The sequence below is a fragment of the Camponotus vicinus genome, unplaced genomic scaffold (assembly GCF_025532165.1).
Source record: "Camponotus vicinus isolate PSW18456_S1 unplaced genomic scaffold, iyCamVici1.0 SCAF_6, whole genome shotgun sequence".
Lineage (NCBI taxonomy): Eukaryota > Metazoa > Arthropoda > Insecta > Hymenoptera > Formicidae > Camponotus > Camponotus vicinus.
Window position 1 is genome coordinate 12717024 of NW_028141978.1, and position 23615 is coordinate 12740638.

Here is a 23615-nt window from a genome sequence, read left to right on the forward strand (position 1 = left end):
CATTGTTACGCGCGAAGAAAGCAATTTTGATGGTTAAAGACTACGCTCAGGAACATATTTGATATGCATTAGGTGTTTCGTATTTATATTGAGAATAAGAAAAATCATAAAATCGTAACGTTACACATTTCTGTCATGTTTTATGAATAATCAAACGGATAAATTCTTTTTTGAATTTCAATAGTGATTTATCTAATAACCTATTACGATCATATTTCTGTTATATACGCCAAATCTCAAAGTTTAAGTGTAGCAAGTTCACAAAACGAGAATTACGAAAGTTCAAAATCGAGAAGTATTATATTTTGAAATATAAATCTGTATATATCTCATATTTAAATAAAATTGTGTGTATACATCTCATAATATTTAAATATATACACATAAATACATGTTCACTATTTTGTTCGCCATATTACAGGTATACATACAATTTTTCGAACTTTTAAAGAGATTTTATCCTCATGTATAGATCACTTCCAATATAATTTATAGACGCACGCACAAACTGTAACAACTGTAACTTTTTGCGCGTGATCGTTTTATATCACAGCCGCCTATAGTCCCTTTAGTTCATTTAGTTTCACAAAAGGAGACAACGCAAAAGTGTCGAAAGACATTTTGCCTTAAAAATGCTTTTCAATCAATTTATTTGTTCCTGCAAGCGTGATGTGTGATAAAATTTATTGGATCAATTATAATTGTTTAATCATATGATTGTAGAAGTGTTTGAATTATAGCAAAAATAATTTCATTTTAATATTGATAACACAGGCCTTCGAAATTTTATTTAGGTTTGGTTAGTTGCAAAAAGCAGAGTAGGTGAATCTGATAGATTTTTTGGCGCGGAAAACGAATCTGAAAATCCGCAGAATTTTTCCAGCACGTCAGATTTTTGAGTAATTTGTGATTAAATAGTTCAAAAATTTGACTATAAATTACTCGAAAACCTGACGTGCTGGAGAAATTCTGCGTCCAAATTCGTTATCAGCATTAAAAAATCTATCAGATTCACCTACTCTGCTATTTGCAACTGATCTTCGCAGGCCTGTGTAATTATTATTAAGGCAATACAGTATAGGTCTCCTATGTATGTCTCTGTATGTGTATGTGTTTTGTATTATTTTTAAAATATATAATTAAAGTCAGTCTTTGCGAATGTAATATTGTATATTAAAAAATTCCGGTTATTCATATATTGTACTACGTAAAAGTTTAATTTACGTATACCGTGTGTAAAATAATGTACGCCTAATATAAATGGTCTGAGAGCGTTCGAGTGTAATTTCACAACTTTATATTTTATATCACAAAGCTCAAAGCAAGAAAGAATTCAATCACAATCATAATAATTTCATTAAGACAAAATATACAACGATTAGTATAGAAATTAAGTTTTGATTTTTTTGACACATCAATCAATCATTTTGTATCTGTGTATATAGTTCAATATAATATGCATATTATTTTTTTACTATGTTGCGATAATATAATAATTATTGAAAAGAAATCGACTTATACAGGGTGTCCCATTTTATTTTTGTCAGTCAAATATCTCGATATTACTTAGAGTTAGAAAAAAATGTTTCAAACAAAAGTTGTATGACTTGAATGGGGCCATAAGATGATGTCATTGTTTTGACCTTGAAAAGTCGTTTAAAGGTCACGTGAAGGTCACCTTCAATTTTTTAAACGGAACCGCCTACTTTTTATTGCATATTCTTGTAGGTTATCTCGACAGCTTTCCAAAACACTATAATAAAGTATTTCTTCATTGAGTACTTTTCGAGTTATGAGGCTTGAAATAATTTCTTAATTTTACATAAAATATCTAGTAAAATATTCATTATTCGATTATCTTACCTTAATACTTTTATATGCAAAATAATGAGAGGAATCAATTGGTGTAAAAAAATACATAGTTGTTTTTAAGAAAAAATATGTAATTGTTAATTGCAAATTACATATTTTTTTTTAAAAACAACTATGTTTTTTCTTTACACCAATTGATTCCTCTCATTGTTTTGTATATTAAAGTAGTTTTATGATTTATGTAAAATTAAGAAATTATTTCAAGCCTCATAACTCGAAAAGTACGCAATGAAGAAATACTTTACTATAGTGGTTTGAAAAGCCCTCGAGATAAGCTACAAGAATATGCAATAACAAATAGGGGGTTCCATTTAAAAAATTGAAGGTGACCTTCACGTGACCTTCAAACGACTTTTCAAGATCAAATCAATGATACCATCTTATGGCTCCCTTTAAGCCATACAACTTTTGTCTGAAATATTTTTTTCTAACTTTAAGGAATATCGAACTTTAAGATATTTGACTGACAAAAATAAAATGGGACAACCTGTATATAACATAAGGAAATGTTTTCAAATCTTCATCTTTGATCTTTGAATTCTCTGTATATGTATATGTCTTGATAGAATAACACAAAATAAGAGACATAACATTTTTTGTATGTGTCAATTGTAGGATCTTTAAGATAACTTAATAATTATCGTGGAAAATATGTGAGAGATATGTGAGAAAATGTTTTAAACAAAGATTTTATAGTATTTACAATCATTCTACATTTACACTTTTCAAAATTATATTTTTTTAACTACTTTTCTCTTCCCTTCTCTCCTTCTCATTAATATCTGATTTAACTAGTAAATTAGTTACTTGATAACAGTTTAGTACTTCAAAGTTATATGTTCCTCTTTCCTAAAATATTTTCCATAATATTTTTACAGTGTTCCTAAAATTGCGATCCAAAAGCTTTCGTATAATTTCTCGATGACATCACCGACCGGCACACTTGATCATTTTTAATAACACGAATATACTGAATACTTTGGTTAATTTATGCATCCAGTACAATCTGCAATACATTAATAATCGATTTATTTTTCCTGCGCAACGTTTACCTTGCAAGCGTGAAAATGTAAATTAAGAATATGAAATTGGAAGACTTACTTCGATAAACGATTTCGGGCATTATTTAACGTATCTGGAGTGTCTTTCAAAATATATTTTCTAATTCCTAACATGTATTGATGTAAGTACGCATCCCAATCTAAACTTTTGATATCTACGTTGAAATCGTTACAATTCCCCGACGCTCTTACAAATTTCACTAGCTTCGTCATGTTATCAGCACAGAATTTCCATTCGTTCATCGCGAAGAACTCTCCAGTTTTAGCGGCGCGCTCGAAACGTTTGGTGATTTTCATCATTCTGAAAAAGAAAGAAAAAAGTAAGAGAAAAGAGAAAAAAATCGTAACTCGAAATTAATTTATTATTATAATTTATTATTATAAATATCATTTAGAATTTATTATTATATTAGAATTTATTATTATAATTTAGAATTTATAATATAATTTAGAATCAATTTATAATATATAATATTTAGATAATATTTAGAATTAATTTATAATTTATAATATAATTTAGAATTTATTATTATATTAGAATTTATTATTATAAATATAATTGGTTAGAACAAGAGAAAGAAAAAAACTTACATAGGTTTGCAACCTTGGACCCTTAATATAAGATCTACGATAAATGCAGGTAAGAAGTGCAACATAGCTACCATGATAGTGTGAATGAATTTGTTTGTTCTAAACGTAAAGTCTGGATACCACATCACGTATTTCGATGGAGATTCTATAGCGTGCTTCCTTGTAAGATGTCCGAATTCACGCCATCTGCAAAATCACACATTTTTTTTTAATAGTTTCTCTCACTATGTCCGTAAATATCATATGAATATCATATTTTTACTTATTGTTTCATTACGTTACTATATTCCAGTTCTTTCATATACGCACGTGATCGGATGCAACGAACTGCTGGTGCAATTATAAATCTTTATCGTATCGGAACGTTGCATAACGTTATACCAAGACGCGCATATTAATGTATCGACAACAAAGTCGACAGGTACAACGTCTACTACTAAATTTGCGTTGCATATGATGCTCCTAATGGTACCTCTACCTATCTCTGTCATTATACCTATCAAATAATAGGATATAATGTATGTGTACGCGTCTATATAATTGATAGAAGAAAATTGATTCACTAGAAATGGTCGGTTCATTTTATATAATTTAAACTTTTAATATATTTTTATTCTTCATTATATAATAATTTGTTATATTTGATAAAATTCTTCAAGTTAATGTCACAAACATGTTACAAGAGCGATTAATTATATATATTGTGCTTATTATTTCCCATATTTTTAATAACTTTTTATATAAAGTAATAGGCTTAAAAATTACATAAAATAAATTAAGCAATTTAGGCTTATAAATTATATAAAATAAATTATATATAAATATAATTATAATTAATATATATAATTATAAATATAATTATATATAAATAAAATATTCATATACTAAAGAAACGAGATAAAATTGCTCTTATATATAATCATATATAAATATACAGGCTGTCCCAGACCACTTGTACACCCCTTTTAAAATGAAAATAAATGGCTTTTATCAAAAATCGCGAACAATTTTTAAGTAAATCGGGTACGCTCTATCAAATGGTGATATTTTCAACTTTTGATTCCGACCGGAAATACGCCATCCGAATCGGAAGTTGAATTATTTTAGGAGAACGTGGTACTTTTTATTACAGATTCGAATTGTACGTGAAAAAATAAGAAACTTTTGTATCAAACGTTTTTTCTGAAAGTGCCTCTGTCAATCTTAAAATTGATCTTCATTATTTCATCACAGTTACTTTCAAGGTCAATTTTAAGATTGACAGAAGCACTTTTAGAAAAAACGTTTGATACAAAAGTTTCTTATTTTTTCGAGTACAATTCGAATCTGTAATAAAAAGTACCATGTTCCCCTAAAAAAATTCAACTTCCGATCCGGATGGCATATTTCCGGTCGGAATCAAAAGTTGAAAATATCATCATTTGATAGAGCGTACCCGATTTACTTAAAAATTGTTCGCGATTTTTGGTAAAAGCCATTTATTTTCATTTTAAAAGGGGTGTACGGGTGGTCTGGGACACCCTGTATATTAAAATTAATCTCTAATTTATTCTCAATTATTCTTCTTATTCTTTTTTTGTATATATAAATAGAATTTATTATACAAGAGAGAAAAACATATATGGACATATTTTATATGTATTTATATTTGATTTCACGTATATGAACTTTTTTTCCGAGTAGGTTTGCTGTCAAAACATCAATTTTCAATCACTTTTTCAATATAGATTGTACCTGTAATACCGCAAACATTATCTACCCATCCTGGAAATGGTTCTTGATACGCTGCGCAAACTATACTCGGTCGTACGATCGCGATTGGTAAATCGCTTCCCTTGGACAGTACAATCTGCTCTGCCAAACCTTTGGTCAACGTATAAGTATTTGGATGATTACCGATTAGTCTCTTCTCTATTATTCCTATCGTTTCGTCATCCAAATTTTCGCATATATCGATTACTGTGTACGGCTTTATCTCCGTGCTGTAATATTGGCAATGTGCATCATTATAAGGATACTTTTCTATAGTGTGCTTATTAAATATATATTTATTATCGCGCGTTGAAAAACGAATTTAATTTTGCAGAATCTGGTTCGTATCATGTATAAAAAAATGAAACAGAAAACTATACAATATAAATGTATAAAAACAAAGCTCAGTAAATATTGTGTTGTAATAATATAATTTTGGAATAATTTAATAATTTAATAAATAACTTTAATAAAATTTTTATTTGTGAAATATTTGTACTTTTTTTTTTTAAGTATAATTGAAAGCTTACGTATATATCGATTCCTCAATTTCTCGTCGATCGGCGTTACTGTAGGCCGTGCTAACGTGAATGACGCTAATAAGGTTCGTCATGTGCCTGCACAAGTCTAGCATACGTTCAGTGCCTCTTGTGTTTAGATTAACGGCTACTTTCAACGGCTCATTAAAACGCACGGTGGCTGCACTATGAAAAACAATGTTAACTCGCTGTATTAACATATCCTTATCTTCGGGCTGAAGTCCCAGTTCCGGCATGCCCACGTCGCCCTTCACGGGGAAGATCTTATTTAGGGCGCCAGGAAATTCCGATCGTATTCTATCGAAAACCTGCGACAGAGAAAAGAACCGTTATTTCGTAAGAAATGCGCATCTTTCAACTTATAAATATACAGTTTGTAACAATAAAAAATAAAAATTATAAAATAAAAAATATCTACTGATAGAGTTTAATTTTTTTCGAATTTTAAAATTTTCTATGCATATTTTTTCCCTATAGCATACATTTAAATGATAGTCTAATTCTATCAACTCTTCTCACTTTCGGTATATTTGTTACTATTTTATATGTACTGAAAAATATTTGTGGCGCGTTTTTTTTATCGATTTTTCTCAACATATGTATCAATAGACATAGCTTCATTATATAATAATTAGGGTAAATAGTCGTGAGAATGGTAACAATCGCGATCTTTCGTTATGATGACCGTATTTGACACTTCCTTCAAGTATAAGCACGCCACAGATAAAATATTTAAACCACCCCCTCTATAGACGAAGTTATACAGTCAAAATCAATATTAGCATTAATTTTTAATATATGCGTATACTATTACGTCTATAAGGAATATCAACCTGCGAATACAGCAAAATTAATTTATGAAAAAATTAAAGAAAGGAGGTAAAATGAAGCTTTATACGTCAAGATTTCTGTAAATTCGATAATGTAGGATTATTCGAAAGACAGAATGTACCTCTATTTTTTAAAAGAGCTTAATTTTGGTATCTTTCAACTTATAAATATGCAGTTTATAATAATAGAAAAATTTGCTGATGAAAAATGATAGACTGTCTGAGACTTTAATTTTTTTAGAATTTTAAAATTTTCAATCTGTGTTTTTTTTTTCATAATGTACATTTAAACGACAGTCTAATTATGTCAACTTTCTTAATTTCGATGTATTCTTTGTTACTATTTTTATTAGTTTTTTATTCAGCTTAATGAAACTGGGACACTTCGATATTTTCTTTTCGAATGATCTTGCGATATGATAAGCGTGTATCTATACAAACCGGATTTTCCAGTAGTTTCCTGAAGCGTTCTTCGATAGACTGATTTCTTTTTGGACGGATTAAAACGAAAATTGTGGCCACACGAGGACACGAGCGCAGCAGCTTCTCCAGGAGGGCTTTCCCTAAGAAACCAGTAGCACCCGTTACAAAGATCACTGTTTCGGCGAAGAATGTGTCGATCGAACTTCCTCCTGAGTGAGTCTCATCGTGTGCGTGTCCCGAATTGGTTTGTGCGTTCGCTGTTCCCATTTTGATATGTGTTTCAAATTTTACGCAGTATCTATGAAAAAAAATATATTAACATTAGAAAATAAGTTGATCAAGTCATATATGTATAAAGATGTGAAAAAGTTGTTTTCTTAATAGGAAGAAACGTTGAAAAAAAATAAATTTGGTTTTTTCCGTTATTTTTTTTATATGTAACATTATTTTTCTTCATATTTTTTTATTAATATAAAGAAAAACTCTAACATGCTTGTGTTTTTAATTTATCTTTTTCCGAAAGTAATTTTAATGGATTAATAAGACATTTATGGCAAATTATAATTAAAAAGAAGAAAGAAGAATCATTGGAGCCTGGATGCAGTAAATATAATAATTAAAGCAGTAAATATAATAATTAAAAATGTAAATGTAATAATTAAAATTTTATATACGTGTTAAAAAATACATAATTGAACAAATGTTTCGATCCTTTGTGGATCCTTTACAAAAGAATGTTAAATTAAATTAAAAAAAGAAAAAAACTTAAATAAATCATTGATCGATATAAATAAAATAAAGGTTATATAATCGATAGCACATAAACATAATTAGAATAAAAATAGACTTATGTTAAATAAAATTTATTTTCATAAATTAACCGCTTATTGAAATGCATATAAAATGCATGCATAATATACCTCATATAGGAAGTATTACAATTTTGACAATAGATCCTATAGATAACGTCACAATAATTTATTCTTAATAGAAAAATAATTAAATCTCCTTGATTATTCTATTTAGCTTGTCAATGCATAGATAAGCTGTAGATTTTTCAGAATCTTTAATCACTGGAACGAGACACTCAGTAAATCCAAACATAAGTGAAGTAAGGAAGAGAAACAACAGAGGAACCAGGTGGAGAATGATTCTTTTTTCTGTATCAAAAATATCAATCGATAATTATTCTTAAAAAAAATAGTTCGATTGATATCAATCTCATTTTTTATTTGAATGGAATTTTATGGAATCGTGGATGTGATAACTTAAAAATGCATGATGCATAATAATTAACATTTTCATAACACGTTCAACAAATTTTAATTATTGCGCATCATTTACTGCGTCCAGACTCCAATGATTCTTTTTTTTCTTTTTATGAGCAATCATTTAAATTGCACAGGTTAGAGGATAACAAAAAGAATTTTTATTATATATCTAACTAAAAATTATATTATGTTTGGTATCAGTTTAATCACAAGAATTTAATTAATTTATTAAGTTGTTTTCAAAAAGATAGAATAAAAATAAAATCATTAATTTTTAGTTTATACAATGTTTTACATTCGTGAACTGCGAATAGATGAAAGGAATCGATCCTAAAAGACTTCGATATTCTTTAGTGATAATAAAGATATTATAGTCACATAAACAATTTCAATAATAAATTGAAGTCTCTGGAAGAAGTTGAAAATGTTTAAAATGATTAGATGAAAGGAAAGAGAAGCAGCAAGGATAAAAAGGAATAAGTAACTTTGAAATGGCCTATTCTTCAAGATCTCAAAGAACTAAATCTGCTAAGATGGGAGAAAAGAGAGAGCTCATCGATGTGCCAAATGTCTGTTTGTATATCTTGTCAATGAATTAAAAAAAAGTAGAATCGAGCATTCAACGTATGCCAGCAATAAACAACATGAGGAATGAATCAACATTCTTATTAATAAAATGCCATTGTTTATCAATACCTTTGGTGGCAAAATTCGGCACACTCGTGAAGTTGTCTCTTTTTTATTCTTGTATGTTTGCTCCTTTCAGTTCTCCTCATTCACACCTATCCCCTTTTTTTCACAGTCCCCTATGTAAATTTTACAGAAAAATTCAGTCCGCTGGCTAAAATTTCAGAAGAGTTGATTGTTTAATTGTATCATTGAATAATCTGAGGAAATTTATTAAAAATTACGAGAAAAGATCCTCTTCCTCGAGTTAATCGTTCAAATGTTGTTTACAGAATTAATTATTAAATATTTATTAACAGCTTTTCTTGTTTTATAAATGATAATAATTTGCCTATCGGTTGCTATTTGCCTATTGGTTTGCTTTGCACGTCTTTGAAAGATGTTCATAGAGTAACCACAACTCTCAAGATCCCTCTAGTAAATGATAATATCCCCACTATGCTGGTGAAAAATAGTGGCGGATGGACCTTGAACGGGCCGTAATTGGCCTCCAAGAATGAACTAATTTTTTAAATAAAAGTACTAATCTTTTCTAGCAATTAATCATCATTATGTAATAAAAACATTTGAAGAGAAGCAAAAGACTTTATGCAAAGCTTTGCTCAGGTGATATATACATGATTTATGCAATGATTATAGTTGCACCTTGACCTGAAATATCGTAAAAGCTTCTAGCGTATATCTTAAATCAATATCAACCGTGGTGACGGTCATCAACCGACGTCGGAAAAAGCTCTTATTAATATTTCAATAAGAACCAGAATATACGGTTTTGTGATATAGTTGAACGAAAGGTTATGTATGTCGCTCGTGAGCCTACTTTACTCAATATGATATTTCTTTATATGTTATCTAACAATGTTGAAAATATTAAGATTGATATTAATTTAAAATTTACACTAATTATCTGTTAGAAATTATTTTATTTAATTACTCGAAATAAAATCCTGTTTGAGAAGTAGCCTATTGTACGAAAGAGCTTTAAAAACGTCCTACAAACATATATTTTAACTGTGCTTCAATTTTATTTTTTATATTGAAAGAACAAATTTCATGATACCATTTTAAGATTTGTCTTGAAAAGAGCAGTTTTCTTTACATAAAAAGATACAAATGTATATTTATGTATAATATTTATATAAATTAATAATACAAATTATAATTTATATTTAGATACATATATATATTTACTTTATTTCATAAATTATATATTTATATATATATATATATACAACTTTTGTATGAAACATTTTTCTGTATCTCTCTTAGTTTTCTAGATATCCGCCTGGGGCGATTAAAGTGCCCCACCCTGTATATACAGGGTTTACCAAAAGTGTCGAAACCCCTTAATATTTTGAAAAATACAATTTAAAAAAAAAATGTTTCATACAAAAGTTATAGGGTTTTATATGGCGCATTACACAGCAACATTATTATGACTTCGAATAGCGTTGTCAAGGTTATGTGAAGGTCAGCTTCAATTTTTTAAATGGAACCCTATATTTTTTATTACATTATCTTGCAGCTTATCTTGAGAGCTTTTCAAAACACTATAATAAAGTATTTCTTCATTGAGTACTTTTCGAGTTATGAGGCTTGAAATAATTTCTTAATTTTACATAAACCATAAAATATCTAGTAAAATATTCATTTTTCGGTTATCTTACCTTAATACTTTTATGTACAAAATAATGAGAGGAATCAATTGGTGTAAAGAACAAACATAGTTGTTTTTAAGAAAAAATATGTAATTTGCAATTAACAATTACATATTTTCTTTTAAAAACAACTATGTGTTTTCTTTACACCAATTGATTCCTCTCATTATTTTGTACATAAAAGTATTAAGGTAAGATAATCGAAAAATGAATATTTTACTAGATATTTTATGGTTTATGTAAAATTAAGAAATTATTTCAAGCCTGATAACTCGGAAAGTACTTAATGAAAACTAACTTATTTATAGTGTTTTAGAAAGCTCTCGAGATAAGCTACAAGAATTTGCAAAAGCATATAGGGTGTCCCATTTAAAAAGTTGGAGGTGACCTTCACATAACCTTGACAACGCTATTCGAGGTCATAATAATGTTGTTTTGTAATGCGCCACATAAAACCCTATAACTTTTGTATGAAAAATTTTTTTTAAAAATGCGTATTTTTTGAAATATTAAGAGGTTTCCACACTTTTGGTAAACCCTGTATATATATATATATATATATATATATATATATATATATATATATATATATATATATATATATATATATATATACAGGGTGAGCCATTTTAATTAACGCACGCAATTATTTCGGAAACAAAGCATTTTAGAGAAAAATGTTTCAGACAAAAGTTTTATGGTTTCGAGGGGGCCATAAGATGGTATCATTGGTTTGACACTGAAGAGTCATTTGAAGGTCACGTGAAGGTCACTTCAATTTTTTTAAGTGGAACACCCTATATATTTTTGCACACTCTTGTAGCTTATCTCGAGAGCTTTCCAAAACACTATAATTAAGTACCTTTTCGTTAAGTACTTTTTGAGTTATGAGGCTTGAAATAATTTCTTAATTTTACATAAACCGTAAAATATCTTGTAAAATATTCATTTTTCGATTATCTTACCTTAATACTTTTACGTACAAAATAATGAGAGGAATCAATTGGTGTAAAGAAAACACATAGTTGTTTTTAAGAAAAAATATGGAATTGTTAATTGCAAATTTCAGGTGTGTATATATTATTCGTGCAACAATTTATTAACGTTTTAAAGACTTAGATTATACCATTTATAGAATAGAATTTTGTAAACATTTATAAATGAGATTTTTCTCATAAATTATATATGTTTTCAATAAACCTTTCCTCGATTACATAAATATACGATTATAAGAAATAAAATAGACGCAGATACATTCTAGAAATTAAACGTTTCTTTTCGTATTCTTATATAATATTTTTCAACGCATAAAATCCGTTTTGTTTTATGCAAACGTAATAAAAACGGATATCATTATCATATATTATACGATTGTATAAAAACCATAAAAATTAAAACGTTTATCTGATATACTTATACCACATTTATACTAACTTTACGTTTAATAAGTGTTTAATATTCCATCATGTGTTTATTGGGTTGTAATCTCCTGTGGAAAGAGTTAAAAACTTTCAGAATGGTGGAGACATGTAAGGAGGGGGGGTATTTTTTTTCGTATGTTTAATGCGATTTTTGTACTTTCGTTCATTTTATCTTTCGATTTCTCTCTAATTATTATTTCTAACGACTATATTTTATGCTAATGTATAAGCGTTCTTGTTATTTACTTTTTGAAAAAATTGTAAACATCTTTTCTTTGTGTTACATGCTTGGCATGTTTTTGTTTGATTGTGCTTCCTCTTTTTTTGCGCATTCTTTAACAAGCTTCCACCTCGTTATCAATTAAACCACTTTCTTCCGGCACATCTGGGAAGTTTGGATTTGGAAAGGTTTTCCACGTTTTTATTTTATTGGAACTATTATATTTTTATTACAACGACTCTCATCAATATAGACAGCTTTTTATAATTTGGACTTTTCATCGTTGGATTAAGGCAAAGTATATCTTTCCCTGATTCCTCGCGTCACATGGACGATTTTGATAGCGAGATGAGCGTTGCGCTTTTTGCTCGAACATGTCATTGCCTTGCATCTATATTTTTTGTTTTATTATTTTTGTACAGGCGTTTTTTGTTTTTCGACCACTTTTACTCTCTTGTATTGTCTTTGCGTTTTATTAAATCTTTTGACCGTTTTAACATGTTTATTTGATCTTTCGGTTATTTTATACTGCGCGCGCCCTTGTAACGTTCGCGTTTTAGTTACTTTTGTGCGAACTGTTTAAGACATTGAAAAAGATCCGTATTGGATTGAAACGTACGTTTGTCGATATATTTCTTGTATTCAAATTATTTCTTCGACGGATGTTCTTTTTTTTGCCATCAAATTTGTTAAAGAATACTCAAATTTTCTGTCTTAGATTTATGTTCTGATTTTAATTACGTGCTAACAACCTATACCACGGTTATTAGCCTTTTCTTTTATCAATTTTAATTTATTACTTGTTGCTATTTACGATTCTTTAAAAATTATAAGATTTTACTAAAAGCAATATACGGATTTCACAAATTGGTCTCGATACAGATTAGTTTTATTGTTAAATGTCATTTAATCATAATATATTTTAACATATAAAGCAAGTAAGATTCCGGAGAGTTTCGAAAAAGATTGCTTTCATGCATAATGAGTCTTTCGTCAAATAAGACTTGAAACTCGTTTGCTTGAGAAGTGGGTCAATAAATTTGTGACTTTATAATCCAGACAAAAATCGATAACCGGATTTCTCTACAATATCATACGGCGAATATGGTCAACATAAGATTGGAATGATTTATAAAATACTTTATTTCTTGAAGTTAGAGAACTTGCCCCTTTGTAGATCTTTAACACTTTCAGCAAATTTTTCCTTTAGCGGAAATTTTAATTTCAAAGGGAAAAGGATGATATATATATCATCCTTTTCCCTTTGAAATTAAAATTTCCGCTGGAGGAAAGATTTATATATATATATATGTTCCTAAAGGATAGAACTTTTATAGAACCGTCCAGAACTGCCGTTAAAAATACGGAAAATTATTAGCACGACACATTTTCACTAAATGTCATGCTGGTCAAGAACATTAAAAATTCATAAAAAATTATTAATTTTTGGAATATCGATCTGAAATTACATATATAGGCTGAACTATAGCAGAACTATCGGGAACTCTTGCTAAAAATAATATTCAACGCGTTTTGGTACTTTGGAGGGAAGAGTGTCGTGCTAGATTCGCGAAGTTAGCACGACATTTTTTCGATTTCGATTTTTTAATATAAGGAATGCGGAACTCTTTTTAATTTTTATCAGGAACTGTAGAACTATGAAAAGTGCTATCAGAACTCTTAGTATTTTTTTGAAATTCGTAGATTGTCGTGCCAGCTTCACAGACACCTCTGGAGCGATTAATGACATCATTGGTCAATCACAGTTATTTTATTCGTCTGAGGAATGGATGTGGTTGGCCAGCTTTTAAATTTGACGTAATATCGGACGAGAGCACAAACGGAATGCAAATTTAGCTGTATTTATAAATTTAATGGAAATTAAAATTTTTTTATTTACATGTGAATTTACATGTTAAATGCTTTAAAATCTATATATCTTTAAATTTTTTACGGTTTTGTAAATTTAAAATAAAGAATTTGTTGCTTTTATATTAATATTTTAATAAAAAAATATTATCAAAGTAAATTTTTATTTAATTCTATCTTGTTTTAACATTAAAAGTAACGGGAAAAGTAACGAATCGTTACTTTTGAAGTAACGGTTACGGTAACTAGTTACTTTTAAAAATAAGTAATTAATAACGGTAACGAGTTACTTTTTTTACTCGGTAACGAGTAACGGTAACGAGTTACTTTTAAAAAGTAACTTTCCCATCCCTGTTATATACATGCCATTTTTGACAGCGAAAAGTTTAAAAATTAACATTAAATAGACCATATCAACATCAATCGAAAAAATTTTGAATAAAATAAGATGTTTTGTTTGTCACACAATTGTAATACTTCTTTGAATTTTAATCTTATTATTTAATCGTCAAATCATATATTATAAACGATTGAACTTCCGCATATATTTTAAAACGCATTTTAACATGTTTCATCTACATCTAGATTCATATCTAATTTCTAATTTCTAATTTTTATCGCTAGTCGTGCAACATATGACTGATAAAATGCAAAAATAACGCGTATTTAAAAAGATACATCGACTAGAAATTAATAACAGTTGATATAAATGATATGATATTGATATTATTATGTATATTTATGATATTATATATATAAATATATGTATTGCATTAAGTAATGTCAATCAAGCACCGACTTTCGCGAAATGTTTATTATAAATATTTATTATTAATAAATATTTAAAGTATTACATAATTTCTTGCATTCATTGACTTCTGAAACATTTGGTTATTTGTGATGCAATCAGTCGTTCTATCAAGGCCAACTTTAGACATTTATCGCTATAATGGCTGATAGCTATTTACTCTTTTTCCTTTTCCTCTTCCCTCTCTCTCTCTCTCTCTCTCTCTACTTGATGCAAGAAGATAAGTCATTTCCAAGCTCTGACTTCAAGGTATAATTAAGCAGTAGCTCGCGATAGATTCTTATCACCGGAGACAATTATCAAAGATAGTGCACTGACCTAACTCACATTGGTTGCGTTCAGCAGGAAAAGCTGCTTTGCAAATGTTGTAAAATTCATGAATCTGATTGGCGTATGCTCTTAGATCCAGTCAAAATTAAAAGCATAGGCCAATTAGATTCACGAATTTTACAACAGTTACAAAGCGATGTTAATATAAATATTATATAAATATAAATATAAATATTAATGCAATTATGAGAAATCATAATGCACCTTCATAAGAAAATGTATGAAAAATACAACTAATAGACTAAAATAAATAATAATAATAATATTATTATTATTATTATAATTATTATTATTATTATTATAATTATTATTATTAATATTATTATTATTATTATTAAGTTTTTTGTGAATTTTTTGGAGCAAAATATATATGCTAAGAATCATTTAGTAAGGAAATAGCAAGATAATTTTAGTAAACGAACATATAATTCATATGATTCAATTTACACGTGTTCTACGTATTTTACATAGAATTTATTTTCCGCATAAAGACCCCACACAGTACATTATACTAAAAGATATCGAAAAGATGTCTTTTTTAAGTTATCTTTTCGACAAAATGAAAAGATGTCTATAAAGACATCTTTTCGCTTTGTCGAAAAAGATGACATAAAAAAGACATAATAGTATGGGGCACGTGTTTCTTCGCTTGCCACTACGCGACGAGCCACTCTTAACTTATCTCGTATTTAATATTTATCACAAAATGTACATAAAGAATTAGTAATTAATATAAAATCTGAAGCATACTTTTGCCTTTTATGAGCAGTAATGCCAGAAAAAGGATACTGCTCGCACGCATCAATCAGAGAGAGCCACATACATGTGCTACGCGGAATGATTGCATGCGTGTGAGCCGCATCCTTTTCCTGACATTACTGTTTATAAGTTTATTTCTGACAAATTGAATTTAAAATAATTTATTTAATAATCTGGATTCCTTGTTGGGATTCAGAATATTGAGCAGATTATTCGAAATTAGGCGGATAAATGGGAGAAATAGCTCATTTATTGCGTGTATTGAAGTATTCCTACTATCGAGTGTCGATAACACAGGTCTACAAAAAATGGGGTCATGATTGTTGTTGGGCAGCTGGGGTTTATTTCCGAAGTAATTTTCTGCGTAGAATCCGAATCCGAGATCAGAATTGGTCCATCAGGATTTTGAGATATTTGAGGTTATATACTCGAAAAATGGCTTTTTGGGCTACTTTTGAGGTTATGTACAGGACGCACAAAATTTTTTAGCTTTTTTCTTCTAATTGTATCATTTAGTACTATTCTTTCCCTTCAAAATGAGCTGTCGAATGGTCATCTACGATTTTTCCTTGCAAAGTTACGACCATTTTAAGATGACATGATGAATTCCAAACCCTGCGCCGTTATAGCCCAACAACCTCATGAGCATTCACATTAAACCTGTAAACTTTGAACTATAAACCCGAAAACCTGGACTGAAAACTGTATATATGGGTTTGATGGAGAATCTGAAATCAGATTCCAGATCAGCGACCCCAAAAATCCATGTTTTCAGTTCTCAGTTCAAATTTGAGCGAAATTAAAATTTTTGTCCACCATATTGGATTCGCCATCTTGAATTTTCAAAATCTGATTTCAGATTCTCCATCAAACCCATATATACAGTTTTCAGTCCAGGTTTTCGGGTTTATAGTTCAAAGTTTACAGGTTTAATGTGAATGCTCATGAGGTTGTTGGGCTATAACGGCGCAGGGTTTGGAATTCATCATGTCATCTTAAAATGGCCGTAACTTTGCAAGGAAAAATCGTAGATGACCATTCGACAGCTCATTTTGAAGGGAAAGAGTAGTACTAAATGATGCAATTAGAAGAAAAGAGCTAAAAAATTTTGTGCGTCCTGTACATAACCTCAAAAGTAGCCCAAAAAGCCATTTTTCGGGTATATAACCTCAAATATCTCAAAATCCTGACGTAATGGGCCAATTCTGACCTCGGATTCGGATTCTACGCAGAAAATTACTTCGGAAATGACCCCCAGCTGCCCAACAACAAAACCTTGTAGACCTGTGTAATCTGTGTATAGAATGAATCAAGTCATCTTTTAGTCCTCATATGGACAAGACTAAAAAGTCACTGAATTTGGGTCATGAGACGAGTTTTAACCATTTTTCCGTCGACTTAACGATGTCAGTAAAAGATGTTTGTGACAAAAAAATATCCAGTCTTAGTAGTAATTTTAGACGACTTGGTGCTGTGTGGGACGTTTTACGATTGGTAAAAATTTATAGCTGTTTATTAATTCATGAATGGAAAAAAACCTTCTATGCAACGTTTATTTTTAAACATGAATGTTGTATGAAGTAATATGTAAATAAAAACTAATTTATTTTAACGTATATATGATGCAAGAGAAATATTCATACAATCTGTTGGCTTTATATAAAATTCAACATGGTTGTAATAATTCAATAAATATTTCGTTTTAGTTCAAAAATATTATATAACAAATAATATAATATAAATTATTTATGTAATAGATATAAAATTGTAATATACCATACATTTTATTTTGCAATTGTTACTATACAATATGTTTTATAATAAAACATTATTGTAATGTGATATTGTTATCTTCGTGCTTTTTCGCTTGTATATCGCTTATATATTAAATACAAAATCTCATAACGAGTTTGCCTTTTAACGAACTTTTACGTAAAGCAATCATTAATTTTTACGTAAAGCAATCATTAATTTTTTAAATTTAATTTTAATTTAATTTAATTTTTTAATTTTAACTTACGCACTACCATCCGCGTTTAGCTCTGATGGCCCGTTTAAATTTAAGTTTATATTTTCAATATACAGAGCCTAATTTCTTATAGTTATTTTAATTTTTTAAATTTTTCTAAATTTTAAAACTTCGATAACTCATATAATAATAATTAATAATTCGTGTTTTTGAATTTAGATATATTATTTAAATATATAAGAGAATAATAGTTTATAATTTTATTAAAAATTTTAATTTTTTCTTTCTTAAAAATTATTTAAAATATAATTCTGAAAATTTGATTTGTTTTTTCTTGATTAATTTATCTATTTAATATCATCGGTCCAATTCAATTGTACATTGAAATAAATCTTCACTTATTTTTATTTCACTAATATTGATAAAAATATATATTAAAGTATATATATATATATAAAGAGATTATTGATATGATAGAATTATTTTATTGAAAAAAAAATTAAAAGTGCACATTTAAGTTAAAACCACTTAATACAATTTAACGCACATATAATTGATCTATTTTACTCACTTTTAATCTTCTTCGAGACATTTGTAAGCTAATTTTCAAGTTAAATTGCAATTGCAAAAGTTGCACGTTACGTTTTATTACACAATGACATACAATATTCAGTTCTGCATTTATAAAACAGTCAAATAATTACACAAAATTGCATGCATTATTAAATTCTTTCGCAACAAACTAATTTCCAACTAATTGCAACTTTTACAATAGACTAAGTGCAAATGCAAATAATGCATAATAACCACAATGGCATTCATGAAATTATCAACCATGGCTAACTAATAATAGCTATAATGGAACCAATATTTATCGTATGATAAAATAATATAGTTAAAACGCTTTATTGACATATATTATAAACTTTTTTCTTTCTTACTTTCATAATATATAAACAAACTTATATTAAATGCGATGTTAAACTATAAATAATACATAAATAAATAAAATAAATAAATAAAAAAAATAAATAAGAAAATAATAAATAAATAAATAAATAAAATAAAATAATAAATAAATAAAATATAAATAATATTATATATAACTACCGAATATCTCTAAGTTTAAACAACGTAAATTTGTATAAATTAAAACTATAATATAAATATAATAAAAACATAATCGAAATATTTTAGACACAACATCATTATTTATCGCATCGTTTTTAATTATCATTTAACTTAGCGAAGAATTTAAGAGCAAAATTTGCATGAAATATGCATTATTGTAATCACTGACTTTACAATATAAGCCTAAAATTTTACAGTCTGAATCTCTCATATTTAACTTTTATATATTTATATGCTTATATGTTTATCAATTAACTTTTATATGTTTATATACTTATATTTACATGTTTATCAATTTAAGTTTATATATATTTATATGTTTATCAATTTAAAAAATAATCAATCATGAAATAAACAGGTGGAAAGTTTTAAATTGAACACCCTGTTTACATGCATACACGCGTAGCGATCTGTCATCTATTATTGATTTTTTCACGTCAAGTGATATTGATTTTTACTGCACTGATTTTATTTTGTCGTTTATTATGTACATCGTATATTATAGTGATTAATTAATATTAACAAATTATAAATAATATACAGACAACATTTAATTAATTACTTTTTTTAAAAAAATTTAAATAATTGTTTAATTATTGCATTTTTACATAGAATTATAAAACCTAATGTTTTTACTTATTTGAAAAATAAGATACGTTTTCTTAATCAAATAAATATTTGTAAAAATTAATCTATTATTATTATAAAATAAAATTAAGTCATTAAAAAACAATATCATTTGACATAAAAAAATCAGTACAAATGACCATATATCAGAAATTCTCAAGCAGCATCTCACGCTACAAAACAACAAAGTATAAGACGTCAAAAGTGACAGTCTAAATGACACGCTGAAAATTCTTGCGTGCCATTATTATTCACTTTCATTATTATTCACTTTATACTAGTGCTGTGACGTGTAACGTGTTTATGAAAGCCATAAAATGTTCCGAAAACCAAGTTTAGCAAGAAATACATTGTGTAAAAAAACATTTTTCACTCTTTTCAACAGTTGTCAAACTATGTATTTTCTCGCTTACTACTCATTTTAAGGCTATTTATTAACTGTCAAGAGAAAAACATAGTTTTCGGAATATTTTACAAGTATACACTAAAGCGATCTATAGTGTTATTTTTTCAAAATATTTTTTTATTTAAAAATGGCAAGAATTCTCAGTGTATTATTTCTCGCTTCTGACGATTTCAATATGACTGCGGTGACTACTCAGAAGCATTAATGCATGTGTCTAAATTCATGTGTTGAGACATTCCTGTCCCTATATTCGTTATTAATATGAAACAGACTGGATATGATTTCCTTTCGAAATGTGCTTATTATTTGCGTCTAATTTGTTCGACGTTGTAATTATCTTTGTCCTGATTGTTTAATGTTCTGTTACGATAATTAGAGCTTAAATATTGCAATTTTACTTACTCTTGCAACTTTTCATGGAAAGTTAGAGATCTACATCGTGATCTAGTGTTTTTGATACGAAATATGACCTACAATTATATAGTTTTATATGAGTTTATAGCACATGGACAATCACAAAAAATATAGGCAATGCGCATAATTCATTCACTTATTGTTACAGAGTTCGAATATTTTCGTGATCTATGATATATTTTTTTACTTTAATAAACATTTTAGTAATTCATATGTATATATGTATTTTTTTTTATTTTGATCAAATTTGAATTTTATTGAGAAATATGTGGCTTATAATAAATCTTGCTCAAATATTTATTATACTGTGCAATTCATAATTAGTGAAAGTATAAATATACAATTGTTTGAATTTCGTGTGCCTGTGTATATCGTTAATTATGAATTATTTTCATTCTGTTATTTTCCGTTTTAAAAATTACATCGACTGTTGAATTGTCATTGTAATAATATAATATTATTCAATTACATCATTACATTTTAATTTTCATTATTTGTTATATTCTGAAAGTTATAAAATAAAGAGTAAATGATACCTTAGTACAAAGTTTGATGTAAATGTTTTAATAATAAATCCATGACAAATCAATTTTGCTTTGAATAACATATTAAGTAAACATTCACTATATCATTACAAATCTATCAGAATTGTCATTTAATATTTCTTTTGTAATATTTTTGAATATTTTCGAAGATTATTTAAACGTACAATATCGAACAACACTTGCAATTCCGTTTGTTATATTAAATTTAAATTGTGAGGAAACAAACAAAAATTGTGAATAAAAATCATGTAATGTTGCTGGTCAAAATAATGCATAAAATGCGCACATTATGATGATTTATTAAATGATTCGAACAGTCGTATGCACTGATCGAATGTATAATATGGTAGGATATTTAAGTTTAATAATAGATTAAAACATGACTATATTTACATTACATTATTCACAATTATACATTACTATCACTATTTTTAATTTTGCAATATTACGTCAATAAGTCTCTATTGACGTCATATTGCAAAATTAAGAAAAGTGATAGTAATGTATAATTGTGAATAATGTAATGTAAATATAGTCATGTTTTATGTGCGGGATAAATATTTAGAATGGCGTGTGTGATTAAGATCAAAGTGTATCGTTTGCATGAAATTAACACAGTTGCATTTTTTTGTAAACATACTAATCTTTAAGTGCGCGATTAAAACAAAAAAAGAATTACTACAAATTATTATAAATCAATGTATGTATAAAATATGTATATAATTATAAAATATGTATTTCAGCGATTTTCTTCGTTATCTTCGTCATCTTAAAAATAATTATTTTCTCAATCTATTTTCAGAATCTATTTTTAGTAAAGCAAAAAAATGAGGTGCTCATAAATAATAATTATTCATAAAAAGAAAAAAGAAAAGCTGTTGGAGCCTAATAGACACAGTAAATGATGCATAATAATTAGAATTTTTTAAACGTGTTAAAATAATATACATATAACTGAACAAATGTTTCGATTCTTCTCAATGTCACAAAAGAAATTTAAATTAAATTAAAAGAACGTAATAAACGAATCGAGACATAAATCATTAGTCGATGTAAATACAATAAAGGTTATATAATCGATTGTGCACAAACATAATTAGAATAAAAACGAACTTACGTTAGATAAAAAGCATTGTTTCTATAAATTAACTGCTTATTGAAGTGTACATGCACACTTATGAGATATGTGAAAAGTAGATTACACCAGCTGAATGTTTTCTTATCTTATTTATATAAAAGCGCTGCAAACTGATAATGTTCAAAAGACCCGTTAGATGAGATAACCGAAAGAGCAATAGTGCTATCTAATAGCAAGTACAAAATCTCTAAAATTATACTTTTATGCAATAATATACAAGATTACCACAGTGAAAAACTGGTCATCTGTAAAAATTTATAAAAATGCACCACCAAATACATCAATAAAATGTAAAACAAAGAAACTAGTATAAAAAAAATATGTTACTAAAATACATACAATATGAAAAATAAAAGTCCAGTAAATATGGCTTTGAAATATGAAAATTTTATGTTATATATTATTGTAATAAATTTTAATGAAATTTTTGACAAATGTAATTATTGTTAAAATAATAAATAAAGAATAAAGCTAAAATAATAATTTAAAAAAAAACTTAAAATTTGGAAAGTATGTTTTTTCTCATTCATTTTTACTAATAGATAAAAGGTATTTACAAAAATGATCGATTAGAGACGAAATTTAAACTGAAAGTTTTACTGAAATGCATTCTTAAAATAATAAAGCATTAAAATTGATTAGGAAAAGCGAAATATTGTGTACATACTTCATATGATGTAATTATTATTATTATTATATGATGTAATTATCTTATTATTATTATTTTTTGTATTTTATAATTGTTATATTCCATTTATTCAATTTTTAATTATTAGTAAAAATTAATTATTAATTATTATCAATGTTTTATTTATTTCATATTTTCATTTATGTAATTCTGATAAAGCGTTCAAAAGAAAATATATTCAAAACAACGAAAAAAGCAGAAACTGTGAAAACAAACTTTCGAAGGTCTTTATGTAAACACTACATTTGTAACGTTCGTAGATCACATAGATACTTTTGTTTATATTTCGAACATGAACATTCAGAATCAGTTTAGTTCACGACGAATAAGCTAATACTGTACCATGGCAGAGAAATGAAAATAATGTAATTTAGTTTGTTATTTAATTACCTATCAGATTTATTTCATTACTTTTTTCATAAATAGGGGATTATTTTTAAAAATCATCAAATAAACGATTTTTTGACGGTCATTAATTATAACGAAGCGTTTCCGGACCTATGTTTATAGGAACTTTTTTGTTCCAAATTCAATTTCCTATAAGATCCTGAAGTTTCTCTAACCTGACCTGAAACATCTTATATAATATGGAAATACAATGATAGA

At 27.5% G+C, this 23615-nt stretch overlaps 1 protein-coding gene across 4 annotated transcripts in view; it reads right to left on the minus strand.

The window, feature by feature from the left end:
- Positions 1 to 2013: 2013 nt before the first annotated feature.
- Positions 2014 to 23615, minus strand: part of LOC145972624 (putative fatty acyl-CoA reductase CG5065) — a 40706-nt gene continuing 19104 nt past the window's right edge. For 3 of the 4 annotated variants that reach the window (XM_083101357.1, XM_083101358.1, XM_083101356.1), the window contains 7 exons: positions 7087 to 7366; positions 5807 to 6123; positions 5259 to 5506; positions 3834 to 4020; positions 3525 to 3710; positions 2974 to 3234; positions 2014 to 2878 (listed from right to left, as the gene is read on the minus strand). In XM_083101357.1, the coding sequence (XP_082957483.1) occupies positions 2800 to 2878; positions 2974 to 3234; positions 3525 to 3710; positions 3834 to 4020; positions 5259 to 5506; positions 5807 to 6123; positions 7087 to 7335 (1527 nt within the window). In that variant the 5' untranslated portion in view covers positions 7336 to 7366 and the 3' untranslated portion in view covers positions 2014 to 2799. Of the gene's footprint in view, positions 2879 to 2973; positions 3235 to 3524; positions 3711 to 3833; positions 4021 to 5258; positions 5507 to 5806; positions 6124 to 7086; positions 7367 to 9035; positions 9146 to 23615 lie in introns of all 4 variants that reach the window. The other variant, XM_083101355.1, reaches the window with a different exon arrangement.